General features: G+C 36.0%; 1 protein-coding gene across 1 annotated transcript; it reads right to left on the reverse strand.

Annotated features, from left to right (window-relative positions):
- Positions 1–1,368: 1,368 nt before the first annotated feature.
- LOC139127440 (lachesin-like) lies at positions 1,369–16,204 on the reverse strand. Its single transcript, XM_070693363.1, has 6 exons — positions 16,045–16,204; positions 9,053–9,370; positions 6,857–7,168; positions 5,869–6,150; positions 2,577–2,849; positions 1,369–2,429 (listed from the first exon to the last, which is right to left on the reverse strand). Exons 1-6 carry the CDS (start codon positions 16,136–16,138, stop codon positions 2,332–2,334), a joined length of 1,377 nt encoding a protein of 458 aa, XP_070549464.1. The 5' UTR covers positions 16,139–16,204; the 3' UTR covers positions 1,369–2,331.
- Between the last annotated feature and the right edge of the window lie 2,823 nt (positions 16,205–19,027).

Genomic DNA, 19,027 nt, shown 5'->3' on the forward strand with positions numbered 1-19,027 from the left:
AAGAGCAGTTGAGAGTTTCCTCACAAAAAAATGTACGTCGCTGTAACTACATATTTCCGGTGGGCAAAATTAACGTTTTACTTCACGACAAAACAGTTGATCAACTTCAGTAAATCTTTCAAATCATTGGACGTTCTACAAAAATCTGTGAAAATGACTTTTTGTATTTTAATGGAGAGTATTTTCTCTGGAACTTGTATACATATCGCACATGTCTCTTGGCAACTTGCATAAGAGTTTCAGAGGTTTTTGTTAAGAAAAACAAACACAAAAAACAAAACCAAAGCCGTAAAAAGCAACCGCCTGAACTCATTACCAAAATATTGTCATGTTTTTCCTTTTTTTGCATACGTTTCGCTGCTTTGAATTGATACAAGTTCACAGATAAACAGAAATTAGGACGGTATTCTACTTTTGAATTAGTAGGCCCTTACATATCTTACTTCAACTAAATAGAGTCGTTTTTGGTCGTAATGTTTTGATAGTTGCAGCAAACCGAACCCCCCTAACTTTTAAGGCATGTGTTACACCCACACACCCACACACCTACACACACCTACACACACACACACACACACACACACACACACACACACACACACACACACACACACACACACACATATATATATATATATATATATATAATATATATATATATATATATATATATATATATATTATATATAATCGCAATCTCCTCTCTCTCTCTCTCTCTCTCTCTCTCTCTCTCTCTCTCTCTCTCTCTCTCTCTCTCTCTCTCTCTCTCTCTCCTCTCTCTCTCTCTCTCTAGTTGATAGTTGAGAGTTGATAGTTGATAGTTGCAGCAAACTGAACCCCTTAACTTTTAAGGCATGTGTTACACCCACACACCCACACACCTACACACACCTACACCTACACACACACACACACACACACAACACACACACACACACACACACACACACACACACACACACATATATATATATATATATATATATATATATATATATATATATAAATCTCTCTGTCTCTCTCTGTCTCTCTCTCTGTCTCTCTCTCTCTCTCTCCTCTCCCTCTCTCTCTCTCTCTCTCTCTCTCTCTCTCTATATATATATATATATATATATATAGATATATATATATAAATTTGACATACATCACAATACATACATACATACATACATACATAAATACATACATACATACATACATACATACATACATACATACATACATACATACATACATACATACTTACATACATACATACATACATACATACATACATACATACATACATACATAAACACATATACATGTATTTCATACACACTTTGCATACATAAAACAACAACAACATAGATTTGTATTTTTTCTTTTGATATTAATATTTTAATTTGTACAATATAGATATTTTTACCAAGATGCAAGTAAACCACAGAATATTACTTGCTGTTACATTATTTTAAACTGCACTGCTGAGAGTAACTCATTTGTATTACAAACATTAAACAACATAAATGGCTCTCTTTTGAATGACAAAGGTACAGTTGTACATTGAAACTGGACGGCATTAATTTCAAGTTTGTGTTGAGTACGTTATATCCATCTCCATTTTTTTATTTGAATGGCTCTTTGTGATAAAATGATTGATATGTCTAATTACGTCATTAGCATAATGTCGAAGAAAATATATTTCTTAAAACACTACTAGTGCTTTCTTCAAATTCCTTATAAATAATAATAGGATTTCTTTGTGTATTCCAATTTATTTTACACTTCAAGCAATTAATTTTATCAGTACTTAAAAAACAAAACAAACACACCTTCCTTATAATTCCATAATAATTATCATATTGTACCTCACTCACTTATTAGAACGAAAGACAAAAAAAACCCCAAAAAACAAAACATATCAGTGATTCTGCGCATATGTAATGGTGCAATTTATATCATCTATACCACTTTCTTTGATTTTCATCTCCACGAATTGGCTTACCTTATGACACATCATTATTCGCGATTAAAATACAACAAGATCCTTTGCTTTTTCAGTTCAGTGAGATAGCCTCTCATTGGAAATAGTAAGCAACTTAACCGTAAAACAATCAATGAAAACAAAAACTAGTCTCACATTTTCTTGGCACAGGCAAAATCTATAAAGACCACGTCACTGTTGATGATTTCATTATACACTTAATCTTTCACACATATTTCAAAATGATATTGTGACGTTTTTGTATGTACACTCGCGGAAAGTTTCATAAGATTTCGAATCTGTAAACTTAGTGTACGCACCAAAATTTAAGGCATTTTCCCTTGTGATTCCCTAACAATGTACTTTTATGCGCCGTGAATCATAATGGTAGCGGTGACCAAAACCATGAAAAAATAAAATCCGAGATCGGCCTCGAATGCGGGAGCTTTACCAACAATTGAGCCTGTCAAAATAAAAAAAAACAAGTCGAAAAGATGGTTAATGCCAAAAAGCGGAACAAAGCAAACGAACGATCAAATAAATGAACAAAACATCAAACATTGTGTTAGAAAAATATCTTTTGTTGACAGATATGAACAATAACACTTACCTTGGACACTGAGTAGCATGGAAGCATTTCCAGTGCTTATTGTACCATCGTGAAACTTGTTACTGGCGATACATTCATATAAACCAGCATCTTTGCTGCCGAACCCTTCTATATAGTAAGTTTGATTTGATGATACCACTGTATTGTCTTTAGTCCACTTGTGGCTTTCAACCGGTGGGTTTGCATCGATAACGCACTTCAGAGTTACTCTTTGACCTTTAAGGACTGCTAAGTGATCTTTGTGGGTGCCATTTATTTGAACGTCAGGGCGATCTGAAGGTAAACCGAATGAAAACTTTGCATTATGTGAGAAAAAGGCCATCTGGTGATGAAATAATGACCTGGAATGTATATTTTGCTACAGTCCCATTAAGAATTCGGTACATAAAGTAAGGAAGTCAGTAAGCCTGTCAGTAATAGTGAATGCGTGAGTGAGCAAGTAAGTAAACGAGTGAGTTCGTCATTCATTCATTCAGTCAGTCAGTCAGCCAGTCTGTCTATGTCTCTGTTTGTCTGCCAGTCAGTCGGTCGGTAAGCTAGTAATTCGGTCATTCAATCCTATAATTATTCTCTCCATCAAACAGTGGGGACGTGGATAGGTAGCAACTTACACAGGTAAGTAGTTAGGTAGGGTTAGGAAGACGTAGTTCATGGTACAAGTACGTATTTCTTTCTGTATCATATGAACATCTCATAGTGAGTCCACAGATACAATTACGCCTTGAACTTTGCATAAAACCGTGCTACAGAAGGGATCAACGGCGTGTGTCATATTGTGTGCTCTTTGGTCATCCCGAGTTGGCCTGGCATGCCAGACGTCGCACGTGTGTGTACGATTGATTTGCACCACTTGCGGTGAAGCCGCGCACTGCTTACAACCGCAGCCTACGTAGTGAGGTCTGGTGCCTGGAAGCCTGAAATGTTATTATGTCAAAGTAGCATGACTTTTCCATGCCTGTAATTTGGAGAACTTATGACTAGCCAGCCGTGACGGATATTTCCGCTCCACACATCCAACATTTACATGATGCACATGAACGCTGAGGAAATCCAAAGCAACTTAGTACTTAGGTAGATCATATGAAAGTAGTAATGAGAGAGAGAGAGAGAGAGAGAGAGAGAGAGAGAGAGAGAGAGAGAGAGAGAGAGAGAGAGAGAGAGAGAGAGAGAGAGAGAGAGAGAGAGATCCCGTCGGCAGTTGGGTGGGACCCATACTGCCTAGCTTCTTTTGATTTTAGGGACACTTCGAGCACAGTGCGATAACCGGTTACTATAGAATCTTTAAGGTAAGGTGTAGCAATCCGACACACTGTTGAATTGTCACTCCGTAGGCAAATTTACAAATTCGCCGTTCCTCTTAAGAAATGGCCTGGTATCATGAATCATGGGTTTTCCTAAGTGATATATAAATGTCGACGGTAATCAGAGTTAAGTGGCCGTTTTGTCAATGCTAGATTCAAACTGAGATAAACTCGAGACAGTTGATCTCTCTGTCAAAACTGTCCACATCTATTACACGAATACAAAAAAATCTACTTTTGATCGCTTCACCTATATGACTGAAAAAATAATAATAGTACTGCCATCGGATTCCCTTGGATAGTATTTTTCGCCAGTTGGTTGCGTCAGGACTGGAAACCTACTTTAGCTCGCGGCTAAACGCTCAAGACTTGCATCAAGCGTAGACTAGTTTTCAAGCGTAGTCGAGCGTAGACAAGTTTTCAAGCGCAGTCAAGCGTAGACTAGTCTTCCGGCGGGTGTTATTGTTTATTTTCATACAGCTCTTTTATGTCTCAACTAATCCATATTGACAACGCTTGAACATTGAAAACTGGCTAAACCAGTAACACTGCAAGGTAGTATGTTTTCCATACTTTTTAAGTAAATTGTCTTCAACTTATTGCTTAGTAAAATGAGCCTTAAGTATTTCACGAAAAGTTAGCGCCCTCGTATTTTCTATACTCGAAACTTGTCAAGCATGCTCATTGACCGATGAATTGAATCTGGAGTAAATACCTTTCACCTCAACCTTTGAATTCTTGTGCAGTCTATTCTATTCATGAGAGTGTGATTTGAATGTTTTCAGCATTTTTCATACACCGGTGAACAAGATCCAATTCGTTTTGCAGAGCTGTTCTGACAGGGCCTGTTTTGCCGCCGTGACATGTGCCCTTAACTACCTTTATAGGGTCATGCAATACTTCGATATCGACACACTTTCCTTCTTCCTGAGCAACTCTGGCAGTAGCTATGATGGGAGTCTTATTGTTGAAAAGTAACTTTCTCGTGCTATGGTAACGCGCGGAGTTAGGACTTGTTGAACAACGTTCTTTGAGTAGACTCCGCTAAAAAGAAAAATTGTAGTTTTTTTCTTTGTTTTGAACGATAGATAGAAAGATAAATAGACAGACAGTTCGATAGATAGATAGATAGATAGATAGATAGATAGAAAGGTAGATTAGTAGTTTTAGCATTGTATTTGATATTATATTGTAATTTTTTGCTGAATTTCTGAATGATTTTAGCGTACTAGTGACGTAGTCTCCCAGTCTCCATCAAAATAAGGAGGGAGGAATGTGACACAGTGTCATGTCATTATTATTTATGAGCTTCCATTACTATTCATGAGGGAATGTTTATCTGTCTTAGCCCACGTGGATATTGCTCAGTCTCCAGCTAATCATCATTCTATGTACTGTAGCCTATAAAGTAACATCTTAGATTATAGTACTCGCTGACACATTGACGATGTGACGTAAAAGGGGTTATGATGGTACTGTCGGTCATTTGGTAGCGTGTCAGGGCCGAAAATACCGGTATTCCGATGTTGGAGCGATGTAAGGAAGACTGAAGGCAGCAATTACTATACTCTAAGATGCTACTTTATCACACTATACACTAAGCTAAGGTACATAGAGTGATGATTAGCTAACTTTGAGCTTGAGAATGACCACTATTCACGTTGGCCTACAAAAATATACGTGCCCTCATGACTAGTACAGTCAGCTCATGAATAATAATGACATAGCACTATGTCACATTTATCCCTTCTTATTTTGATGGAGACAGACAGTCTACATCAATAGATAGATAGATAGATAGATAGATAGATAGATAGATAGATAGATAGATAGATAGATAGATAGATCTTTAGATAGATAGATAGATCTTTAGATAGAGAGAGAGAGAGAGAGAGAGAGAGAGATAGATGGATAGATAGATAGATAGAGAGATAGATAGAGAGATAGAGAGATAGAGAGATAGATAGATAGATAGATAGATAGATACCTACACTGCACATTCATGATTATGTCTTCACTGCATGACGGATTTGGCCAACTGTGAGATGGAACGCCAAGGTTTTCGTATCTGCAGTTGTACCTAGCACCATTGTCTGTCTTTTTAAGGGTCGTTCGATATTCATTGGTTGCGGCGTTACTACGCGAGATTTCTTCGCCATTCCTCAACCACACAAGGTCACCCAAGAGGTTGCCGTTGATATGGCAGGTGAATGTTACGGTATCTTTGTCTGATACCACTGTGGAACATGGACCAACTGTACACTTTGGGATGTCTGCAAATGATGAAACATACTATAATTAAAATTATATATTCAGATGTTAATCCTTTCAGAGCGATATACAGATTTGTTCAAATGCACAAAGTGACAACAACAACAATAATAGAGATGTAACTAAGCAACTTTTCCTATCTTTGGCAATGTTGACCGACCCATAAAATCTCTGATAAGTCCACGGATTTTCATTGTTAGTTGTGTTGACTAATTAATTACAAGATATGTATATGAAAGATCAACGTCCTTGTAATGGGGTGTGTAATTTAAAAAAAAAAGAGTCAAGGTGCTAGATTACGTTAGATAACGATTTTGTTTACTCCGACCAGTCAGAGCATGAAGAAAAGGAGAGGACCAGATAAGAAAACCTTAATATGTGTGGGCCTCCTGTGCCTGCACTAGACAGTTGATGCATTTACGGTGAAGACAAAATTGATTTTTATAATTTTTTTTTGGTTATGTAAACGAACACAAAAAAGCTAGATTTTACTGAAACTGAATAGTCCCTGAGTTGTTCAGTACGAGGAATCTTGCATAATGAGCGTCGCCGCCATGTCCCGTCCGTCACTTGAAGAATGTATAGGGCTTGTGGAGAAAAACAAAGCAAATGTCTTGATTGGTGTGGAACCGTTTATTTTGAGTTTTCTACCAAACAACGAAAAGGTCGTTGATAGCTGCGGGTGAACTTTGATCAAGAATTACCTACCTAGTACGGTAAGCTCAGCACTTCTGTAATCCGTCGAACCGAGTATTGAGCAATCGTAAGTACCCGACAGATCTTGTGCCACGTTTGGAATTAACAAATGATAATCTCCTTTCGATAGATCCCCTGTTAGCTGATATTTGTTATTAAATATTTGAGAGCCATGGCTGATTTCGACGAGGCGATCACCAGCACTACTTTTGAACTGCCATTGACGTGTCTGACTTCCCAGATTATTGAAACTGCATTGCAGTTGTACATCGCTGCCTACAACTGTTATTGTATCGGATGGGGTTTCCTTAAAGGTGAGTTCATCTGTATAAAAAACAATACAGTATATGGTCTCAAAATCAGCATGATGAACGGGGATATTGTTCAAGAAACAGTGTACACTTTTCCACTCTTCCCTGAAACATGTTTCACAATTATCATGATTCTTGATAAATTTAGATCTAGGGTTGACATAAACGCTGTCCCTTACAATATAGTAACGGACATTACACACTTACAGGCCGAAGATTAAAATTGATGACAACACAAGTTTTTAAGGAGAGCTGAAAACCTTGCTTTTGCCAAAGGCTATCTTAATAAGTGTGAACAATTATCATTTCAGAATGAGTATCAGAACAGTATACATGTATGTAACGAAAAGAACAGATATACTGAATGCTCAAATAGAAAAAACACAAGTAAACTAAGACAATGAGAGAGGGTTTACTCTTTTACCAATGCAATAAAGTAGCCATTGCCCTACGAGACAAGTGTGTAATGAAACTCGTCAATAATAAAAGTCAATCCTTGTTCTGTGTGTGTCAGTCTCGTCCTAGTTTCATTTATATACAACCAATATAATCTGGGTCATTATATTTGATCATCGCTATCTCAATACTGACAAAATGCATTATGTTTGTTTGATGGTTCAATTAAAGCATTTCCACATGATTAAGTCAATTCACGTCGAGGTCATACTTCAGCTATCTAATATTATTTATGGCATAATCTTTGTCAATGATCATGAAATCAGAAATGATGATAATTATAGTTAGTGACTATAACAAATAGGCTCAGGTTTTTTTTTGTTTTTGTTTTTGTTTTTGTTTTGTTTTTAAAGATCATTTCATCAACAGAGCTCATTAATGATAAGTCAAAAACTACTGACTATTTTCTGAAATGTAATAGTTCATTTGAAACAAGTGTATATTTAAAAATATTTTTTAATTTGTATTTTCTATCATTATGTTAAGGTAGCAGGGCTTGAAAGACTGTCACTAAAAATATGTGATTTAAATCATGATAACCTAACATACATGTAAAAAGCAAATTTGATCAAGTGAGATTGGAGTTAAACTTTTTAAATTTTAAAACAAGGAAAAAAGAGAAGCAAAGAAATCTGGTGGTTTGCATAAATCTGCATAATTTACACGTTTTTCTCACCCAACTCACGACTGATTGACAAACTACAACATGAACCTAACCAATATTTAAATCTATGGTTAAAATACCCAAAATTGAATTAATCTTTGCAAAAAAGTAATTAAAAATATACTCTGTTACGTGTTGAGGAAATAGCCGCCGAGAGATTGGTTCACAATTGGATTTTGAAAACAAGAAAAAAATCTGAAGGAAAAAGTTGATATTAATTTCATTGCCCTCCGTCTCACTGAAATTATAATGACCATGTAAATGCGACCTCAAATTTGTCTGGTTTATGTACGTTTTGTATACGGCGATTGTGACGTCACCAGTTTGTGGTCATACTAGTTTAACAATGGTGCCTGATTTCCAATGCACGAACTTTTCAAACAAAATCGAATAAAATATGTATAAGGCGTGTCAGATTATAATAATTAGCACTGCAATCCAACGTTGCCGACATTATTAGTTTTTGTTACGTTTTTGTCTAAACACACACGAAAAGCTAGATTTTCTGAGACTGTCCTTTTGCCGTGATGTTTAGTTGGAGACATCTTGGATAATGAGCGTCACCAACATCTTGTTTCTCTTTTATATCTTGTCCGTCCCTTAATAAATGAAAAGGGCATGGAAAAATAGGACGTGTGAGGAAAACTGCGAAAAATCTTAGGATTGAAGTGTTCTTTCAACAGCTGCTAAAGGAGGCATTTATTTCGTATTTTCTACTAAACAACGGAAATGTCATCGATAGCTGTGAAGGATGAACCTGCATTATGAAACACCTACCGTGTACGATAAGCCTAGCTCTTCTGTAATCCGCCGAGCCCACTATTGAGCAATCGTAAGTACCTGACAAATCTTGTGTGACGTTTGGAATAAACAAATGATATTCTCCATTCGATAGATCCCCTGGTAGTTGATATTTGCTATTAAATATATGAGGACCTTGGGTGATTTCGACGAGGCGATCACCAGCACTGCTTTCGAATTGCCATTGAGGAGTGTGACTTTCCAGATTATTGAAGCTGCATTTTAGTTGTACATCGCTGCCTACAACTGTTTCAGTATCAGAAGGGGTTTCTTTAAAACTTGGTGTAGATGTACCTGTAACAAAAATAGCAAGTAGAGTATACAGTCTCATATTTACCATGATGAAGGCGGATGTTGCAATAACTAGCAGCTTGTTTTTTATTGTCCCCGAAAAAGCGTACACTCTCCTATTCTTCTCTTAAAAATGTGTTGTATACACACTGTGTATTATTAACAACTAGTTCCAGGGCTGACACAAATACAGGTCTTAAGAGACATGACTGACGTACAGGCTAATGTGACAAAGTGATGACAATACAAGCTGGCGTCTTACATGAGTTTTTAAGGAGAGGATGAAACTGTATTTTTCCCAAAGGCTCTATCGAAATAATATAAATACGTGTGATAAATTCAGCTACAACGAATGACAAAAATGATATATATTCGACTACTCAGACAGGAGAAAGGCAGGTAAACTGAAAGGGGAGGAAATCATTAAACATCTAACAATATAACAGTCGGCAATGCCAAATTATACAAGGAAGTTTATCAAACGTCTCTTTAATTATGGAAATCAATATTTTTGCGTCACTCTCGTCATCATTTCATTTATACGACTATTATCTGTAAAGATTTCCATTAACATTGGCCTTGGTTAACTGGTGGTTGTTTAACAAAAAGAGGAGGGAAAAAGACTGACATAAAAGTTAGAATGTTAATATTCTTAAATGCTTCCCACTAATTTTGAACACATGTGTATGTAGCACACATAAGTCGAACTCGAACAGTTTGTATTAAGAGCATCTACTTTTTTTGCGATTGAAATTTCACTTTTATGTTAGTAATATAATTTTCATCATGATGAATGAAGTGAGCTCACAGACGATTGTTTGGCTTATATCCCAAGTGTCATGTATCATTATATTCGGTCATGCAAATCTGAATCTTATCAAAATATATTTTGTGAGTTTCATACAAAAGCGATCGCCCACGACTCATAGGGATATCATAAACTAGCAATATATTTCTTTACTGTAAACAGCACTATGTCAATGATTAGAATAAGGAATGTTGCATTCAATAATTTTTAGCTAACGACGATAACTATTGGACTCCATTTTTGTTTGCTTTTTCAGAAGATCATTGTACCCGCGCTGCCGATCAATTGCGTAGGTTGTATTTCAGTATTTTACAAAAGAATGTGTCCACCAGCGGGGTACACAACTCCAGCTTGAATACACAAGTCAGTCGACAGAATTAGACTACTAATCAAGCTCCTGTTATTTAAAAGCTATGCACGTCCATGCAATATATTTTGCATTCATCTACTATGCTAATTAGAAGCCGACCTTTCAGTAAACTCAAAAGGCTTCATTTGAAGATTGCCTACTCAGTGACACAAGCTTTTTATTGACGACGTTAATGCTTACAGGTCTTGCTATGCTTTGAACAAAGGTCAACGATTTTTAACCTTCAAGGTCTGAGCTTACAAAGAGTCTGTTTGCAAGCAATGAGTGCGGTTTTCCCTTTCTTGCTGATACGGTGGATAGTGTTTCGAATTTAATTTAGGGTTAGCATTATGATGCCTACTGCTTATTTCTCGTTTGCTGCACTGCGTCTTGCTCAGGTCAAGCAGTGTAGACATATCTCTTGTTCAGGTAAGACTTTATGTTGTAAGTTAAAATAATTATGGAAATAATTTAACTTGGGTCTAGTACTTACTTGCCAATAACAACATCATACATTTTGCATTATGGGTCATTTTAGTGACTAACATATCGTATTTAGCAAGATTAAGTTAAAAGGAACACGTAAAGTGCACTTTTTTGTGAAAGAGAAATATGCACTTATTGTGCACACACTGCATTTACGACGAACCAGCCTAAAGATATGACGTTTAACTTGAAATTTCAGTTGGTGAATCTCAGGACATGCTTTGACCTAGCCATAGAGTACAGTAGAAGGGATTTGGAAAGTTTTATGCTGTATTTATTACCGTAGTCATTAAGGAAATAACGGCTAAGGGATTTTTTTCACACATATAATAGGAAAACAGGAAAGAAAACCTTCTGACGGAAAATGTTGTTGATGGCAATTTTATTGCCCAGCCTAATTTAAATTATAATGACTGAGTGGACTCCCGTCCTTTTGGGCGTTCCTCAGGGTTCTCACCTTGGTCCACTTTTATTTATTCTTTTCATTAATGATATCTCTGATAATCTTGTGTCAGATTCGTTACTTTTTGCCGATGACATGAACATTTATCGTATCATTGATTCGGATAATGACTCTTTATTGCTGCAATCTGATATCGATGGAATTGTCAGCTGGTCCGACACTTGGTTATTGAATCTTAATCCTAATAAATGTAAAGTTCTTACTGTTTCATTGAAAAGAAAGGTTCATATTTTCCCTTACAAACTCGACACTCATGCATTGAGTAGAGTCAGTAGCATGAGAGATCTCGGTGTTATTTTTGACCAAAGATTATATTTTTGTGACCATGTAAATAACATGATTCAAGGTGCTAGAAAAGCTCTCGGTTTTATTATGAGGAATAGCCATTGTATTAACAGTGAGCACGTTTTAAAATTATTGTACTTTACCTTGGTAAGGTCTAAGCTTGAATATGCTTCTGTTATTTGGAACAGTATAAGTAAACACCAGTCTGATAGAATTGAAACAGTACAGCATAAATTTTTAACATTTCTTCATAAAAGAATTACTGGTTTTTTACAGTGATGACATTGACTTGTTGTGCAATATTTACAATTTACAGTCATTAAAATCAAGGAGGACCATTTTTGATTATATATTTTTATACAAATGCATAAATGCAAAGTTTAATGTTAATGCTTTAGCTTCATTTTTTAGTCTTCATGTACCAAGGTTTTCAACTCGGCGTACTACTTTGTTTCATGTGCCATTTCGTAGAGTTAATTGTGTTCGTGACTCTCTTTTTAGTAGAATTCCGAGACAATTTAATTTGCTTTTAAACGAATACAATGACATTGATCCTTTTTCTGTAAATTTAAATGGTTTTAAAAATGTTTTAAAACATTGTTTTCTCAATATTGGTAAAGTTTGTTCGTCTTGTCTTCAGGTTTTCACTCTGTATCTGTATTTTTACTAACAGTCTTCCAATAATGGCCTCGGCTGTGGAATTCATTATTAATAAAATAAAGAAATAAAATTAAAAAAAAATAAAAAATAGCTAAGTAAAGTGCGTCCTCAAACTTTGTCTAGCTTGACTTCAGGAAGGTCTATTAGCAATTATTATGCAAGTAACTCTGACGTATTAAGATTTTGCTCCTTGAAGCCAATATGTACTCTTATACAATCCCTTACAAACTTTAAAAAATGTTGGCGATGTTAGTGACATTTACATAATTGTTTAATTGTCATTTTACTACAGATTCAATAAAAATAAATTTCGGTTCAGAGACAAAACAAGTTTTAACCCCGTTCGTGATTCTCTCTGACTCAGCAATATCTGTCGCCATGCATGTAATATTCGGAAAAAAACGTATTTTTAGGAATTTTTACAGGCTTATAATGGTTCGCGAAACACCCACCTCATCATATATTTTATCAGTACGATATGCGCTCGACACAGTGTATATTAAAATGAAGGGAGCAGCTGGGCAGGAAAAAGTATTAAACCAATAGGTTTGGCCTATTTTTGATGGGAGTTAAAATAATCATTGGCAACTCTCGAGGCTTAAAAATCTTCCACAAAATATCTGATACGATTGCAGAGCCACTGTAAATGTATGATCGTCTGTAAGACTCTCCTTGAGGGCTATGCTGTTTCATAGTTAATGGTGTAATTGTACAATTTGCAGCCGAGTTTTTACGTTAGTAGGAGGTTTTTTTAACCTTCTTGATTTGCAATCTTTTGTTACCTACCGGTAAACACACTGTAGTGATGCCCTCTTCATTATTGACCCTTGTAGGTACGAATGCCAATTTATCCATTTTCTACCTTGCATAATTTGAAAGGCCTGCGGATTCTGAATATAATTTATACCCTTGCACCACAATAACACGTAAGAAATTGAAGATAGCATCCAAGGCAGGATTCTCTAAAACCCATCATGGCATTTACTGTTAAAAACAAGGCACATTAAAATAACCAGATATGAACTGAAAATGCTCACGTGTTTTACAACAGATTCATTAATAGTAGTACGCTTCACAGAACAATGACATATATGTTATCACTATATGTAGCAGGTTTTTTCAACTTCGCACAGTACTCTCTGAGTTTAATCACTAATTGCAAAACTTTATTTAATATGCAAATGAGCTGTTAATTAATTTGGCACTGCTCAATGCTTTCTGGGACAATTAGATATCCATCAGATCAACATTTGTAGCACGTTTTATTTAATTCAATGCTGTGATTTTAGAGTAATGTCACTAATTACAAAGTTCATTAAATATGCAAATAAACCCTAAATTAACTCGACACTGTTCAATGATTCATAGCACAATTAAATATTTATCAAATCAATATCTGTAGCACAATTCACAAAATTTTGGTGCCGAAATTTCAGAGCTATATACCTAATTACAAAGTTTATTAAATATGCAAATGAACCCTTAATTAACTTTACAGTACTAAATGCTTTACAACACAGTTAGATATCTGTCGTACCAGTATTTGCAGCAGTTGTCGTCACATTTGATGCAGTTATTTCAGAGTTATTTGACTAATTATAAAACTTCATGAAATATGCAAATGAGCTAATTATTGACTTGACACTGCTCAATGCTTCTCAGTACAATTGGATATTTATAAGATCAACATCTGTAGCAAGTTTCATCAAATTTAACGCTGTAATTTTGGAGTAATATCACTGATTACAAAGTTCATTAAATATGCAAATGAATCCTTAATTAACTTCACACAACTAAATTCTCTACATCACAATTAGATGTCTGTCGGATCAGTATCTGCAGCAGATTTCATCACATTTGGTGCAGTTATTTTGGAGCTATATCACTAATTACAAAACTTCATAAAATATGCAAATGACCTATTCGTTAACTTGACAGTGCCAAATGCTTCTCAGTACAATTAGGTATTTATCAAAACAATATCTGTACCCAATTTCACTGACTTGGGTGCCGTAATTTCAGAGTTATATACCTAATTACAAAGTTCATTAAATATTCAAATGAACCCTTAATTAATTTCACAATACTAAATGCTTTACACTACATTTAGATATCAGTCGGGTCAGTATCTGCAGCAGATTTCATCACATTTGGTGAAGTTATATCGGAGTTATATGACTAATTACAAACCTTCATAAAATATACAAATGAGCTATTAATTAACTTGACACTGGCTTATGCTTCTAAGTAGAATTAGATATATATCAGATCAATATTTCTTGCAAGTATCATCAAGTTTGGTGCAGGAATTTCAGAGTTATCTCACTATTAACAAAAGTTCATTAAATATGCAAATGAGAAGATAATTGACATGACACTCACAGTATCATGATAATGTTCTGAGATTGTCATCTGTGAAAAGTTTCATGAAATTTGGTGCAGTATTTCTTGATATATGTCTACACTGTCATTACCGTCTCCATAGGGCAAAGCATTGAACGGAAAAAAAACGATATTGCATAACTTCATTAATATGCAAGCCACACTAACCAAAAAACTATTCACTTCTTGCAAGTAGCATATGGTACCTGTCTACCAAATCTGATTTGAATCCGTTCAGGCGTTTTTGAGTTATCGTGTAAACAGACAGACAGACAGACACACACACACTAACACACACACACACGGACAGACAGACGTCGCTATGACATTAGCCCCCGTGTTTACACACGTGAGCTAATACAAAATGAGCTTCTCCGAATAACTCTCATGCTTAGAAGATTCACTAAAAGTATTTTTCCCAAGACGTGATTCAAATTAACATAAACATATCATTTCATAATGTACATTATCATATGCCCATGCCCATGTCGATTAATCCTAGTGACGTTTACCGTAAAATATATCAGCCGTAGTATTTCACGGTAAACGTCGAGATATGCACGATTAACGTAACCGGTTTTGGCTAGTGTTCCCGAACTATAATTGCACTTCGATGGTAAACCACGTAAACAAACAAAATGGCTGCCGCTGTCTGTCTGCAAAACGATGTCGCCGACGTAAAAATGTGAAGGGTTTCGAGAAAGACAAATATTTCTGGTTGCTAAATGCCGGAAATAACAAGTTGAGTTTTGTAGTGTTTTCTCATGGTTTTCTGTTAAAGCTATTGTATTTTTAGACAAGCTACCGCAAACTTCCCGCTGTTCGCACAGCACAGGATACCTCCGAACAGGTAGCGAACGATTGACGTGACAGCGATATCGCGCACGCGACTATTGACATGGCAACTCTCAGTGTAAACAAACAAAACGGCAGCCCCCCCCCCTCCTCGCCGTATAGATCGAAATCGACAGTTTTGATCAGTTACAATTGTAACTTCATATTGCACCTTGAAAAGTTCCCCCGTACAAAAATGTTTGAATTCCAGTGTCTTTCGTCTCGGGGTTCATTGAGATATCGATATGATACTTGCAGCGATGTCGCCAGCAGCATCATCTCAAGGCCATGTTGACTTCCCCCGAAACCTCACGGTTTACGATCTCGTCACGGCTTCTCTTGAATCTTGAGAACAGAGCCTTGTATGATAACCTACTTCACGTAATGTTTAAGCAATAGACTGCACTTACTGACATCAACTTTACTTGAAAGTAGAAGTAAATTCATCACATGGGCATGATAAGCAAGCGATGATCGAGTAGTGGGCATTGTCATATCACGCATTTCATAAGTTCTCCTTCAAACTCTTCTATGCCTTTGACACCAGTTACTGTTCGACTACGATTGTTGACTCTTGTTTGTATTCCAAATGTCGTAATGGTCGATTGGCATAAAGATGCATTGTTGTCCCCACGGGGTACAAGGGTCAGTTTACAGAACATAAATATTCTGGTTAAAAATAAAAATGTCGTCAACGATCAACGATTGCTGGGGCACAGCTGCGAGATAGTAAACCCGAAGAGTTGTTACATAGCTGATGAGATGAGACATTGTTGAAAGTTTTTTTTCAAACCCGTATGTTGACTTTTCACCGATTTGTGGTGTGATTCATCCACTTTCTCTTGACTATCGCGCTTGCTATGGCTGCAACTGTAGTTTATTGCTCATAAATATAAACTTTTTTTGAAAGCCACAAAAATTACCAATCACATATTTGATTTCATCACATATGATAATACTTCGGCGTAAAAATCTTAAACTTTGCTCTCGACCGACCATTTCTGTGCTAATATGAAGCGGTAGAGACCACATCGGGGCCACTGCACTCCCGAACTACCAGTTATCTCAATTTTGTATGTGCGGGATGGGGTATTCTTTCTACCTACTACCTCTTGGTAGCTCAAAAGGAAAAAAACACATGATCGCACTTGCTTGACTTCCCCAGACATAATGTGACAGTGAAAGGGGTAGAAAATGTCCATGTCTACATTGAGGCGCAGACTGCCTTGGCTGGCTTTAATGCGTTTTGTTGGAGTCTCGATCGTGTGCAATGTAAGCTTAGACAAATAGACCGTGACTACAGATCAACGTACATCTAACATCTAATCCGGCCGGGCGTAAGAGTGGAACTCTCTTCCAATTCACACATTGTCGCATAAAATAAAACTTTTAAGTGTGTCATGATCTTATCATATTTGTCAGAACTGTATATTATGAACTGTACAGTGCGGTGATTCCGTCGCCGCCATATTGCCTGGCGAGAGTATTTTCTTGTGATCATTGACCCACTGTGTTCGGCTTCTGTTACAAGCTGGTGTTTTGATTTCGTGACGTCTAACAGGTCATACTGACATTGTCTGTATAGTATTTGATTTCAAAAAGAATTCTCAATCCTAAAAATAACATAAAATATGTGTAAGATACAATTTTGGCCTTATTTTTTCAATTAAAATTCTAAAATGCTATATTCTGGCCAACGCCTAGAAAATGAAATATCATTTATTATTCTTCTTTTGTTTTCATAGAGTGTACCTGTAAATTTGTCATGGATTGGATGAACAGTACCTGCTTGACTCTGAAGAAGTACCGATCAGCAGTTTGTAATGTTTTAGTTTCTATGAACACAGGAATCGTTGCCCATATACCCTCCTGCAGGTGGATGTATCAGGAATTTAAGTAGTTTTCCTGACCTTGCAGATAGCACTATCGTTGACTATTTCCTTCAAAGTGTGACAACTGTCTGAGCGAAGCAAGAAAATATAGAAACATTGGATGGGACTTGTATAAAAGTAACCATGTAACGAACGTTTAACTTCATGACAGTGAACACCGGTCATTGTTTTTTTTTTATAAAATAAAGTCATATGCCAAGGCTGACAACCAAGTACCCTAAGTAAACAGTATTGCACCCTAATTAGTTTTAATTTGATTACTGGTAAAATACCTGGCGGAAAATGTGTTTGTAAAGCAGGGTTGGGTGGGTATAGCAAACATGCAGCAGCAACTGTGTTTGCTGTAATTGATTTTCGGAGATGTGGACTACCAGAAATACCAGAGACATATAACTAGCACCCTGAAATCACACACACACACACACACTACCATCCTAGTGTTTATGGAAACACAGCTGGAACATTTGACTCCATTGACTGGATTAAGCATGACCTATGAACGTGACTGTGATTTGGATAGAGTCTGTCGTCCCAGAAAATGGGAAAGATAATTATAATGGTTGTCCAACAGAAGAAAAGACTGTCTCAAAGGAGAAAATAAGACAGCTTGCAGACTTACTGGGTGACTATTCTAGATCATCTCGTCTCGGTGAGCTTCTTTATTCTAATGCTTGTGAACCAGAAAGCAGAAATGTTACAGATTGGTGAGTCATTCTGTCGCATTTCTGGAATAAATGTACTCCCATCTTATAATATTTCTTGCACTCACTCAGAGGGTGCAATTGAATAAATAATGTAGGGAAAAATGCGTATGATTTTTATGCATCGAAAATAAATATCACAAGTTATGAGTCATCGCGGAGGACAGAAATGTCAGCTCGGGGTCAATACATAAATCCAAACTAGCATTCACACCGAAAATTAAGACTTACAGCTTCTGTAGATACGTTTCTGACATTAGCTGTATTGCTACTGGTAAAAGCCCCATTAGGTTTTGCTGTTTAGAGGATACATAAAAACATACTTTGTGGACGGAAATGTTGCCAGTATCGGGGGATTTTTATTTTACCTATGTTTTGCCTGAGTTGACAAGATGTAGTACAAGTGATTACAAACCGAGTCGGATGTCTATACTTAATTAAGCCATACATTTGATGCAGATAGACAAAATTTCCAATAGATGAATCAAACATTTTTACCTGATTTTTAATATTTTATCATTATATGTTTATTTATATACATATATTCAATATATACCTAATGATTTATACAGTGACAAATATTTTATACACACTGTACATATTCTAGAATATCTCTGAATATTTAATATACAAGTACTAATTTATACATAGTGAAATATAATTTTTATATATACTGTACATATTTTTGAATACATCTGAAATCAAATTAAGCAATAAATAATCACATAATCTGTCAATTTATGCTTCTGTGGCTATTGTATATTTAGCATTAATTCAGTGATGCATTAAAGAAGCTTAAT

The sequence above is a fragment of the Ptychodera flava genome, unplaced genomic scaffold (genome assembly GCF_041260155.1).
Source record: "Ptychodera flava strain L36383 unplaced genomic scaffold, AS_Pfla_20210202 Scaffold_32__1_contigs__length_2955704_pilon, whole genome shotgun sequence".
Classification (NCBI taxonomy): domain Eukaryota; kingdom Metazoa; phylum Hemichordata; class Enteropneusta; family Ptychoderidae; genus Ptychodera; species Ptychodera flava.

Coding starts and splice junctions, on each gene's coding strand:
- LOC139127440 (XM_070693363.1), bottom strand. CDS start 16,138: ATGCGTGATATGACAATGCCCACTACTCGATCATCGCTTGCTTATCAT. Junction 9,371..16,044: donor TTCAAGTAAAGTTGATGTCA/GTAAGTGCAGTC, acceptor TTTTTGTTACAG/GTACATCTACACCAAGTTTT. Junction 6,151..6,856: donor TGCTGAGCTTACCGTACTAG/GTAGGTAATTCT, acceptor CATCATTTGCAG/ACATCCCAAAGTGTACAGTT.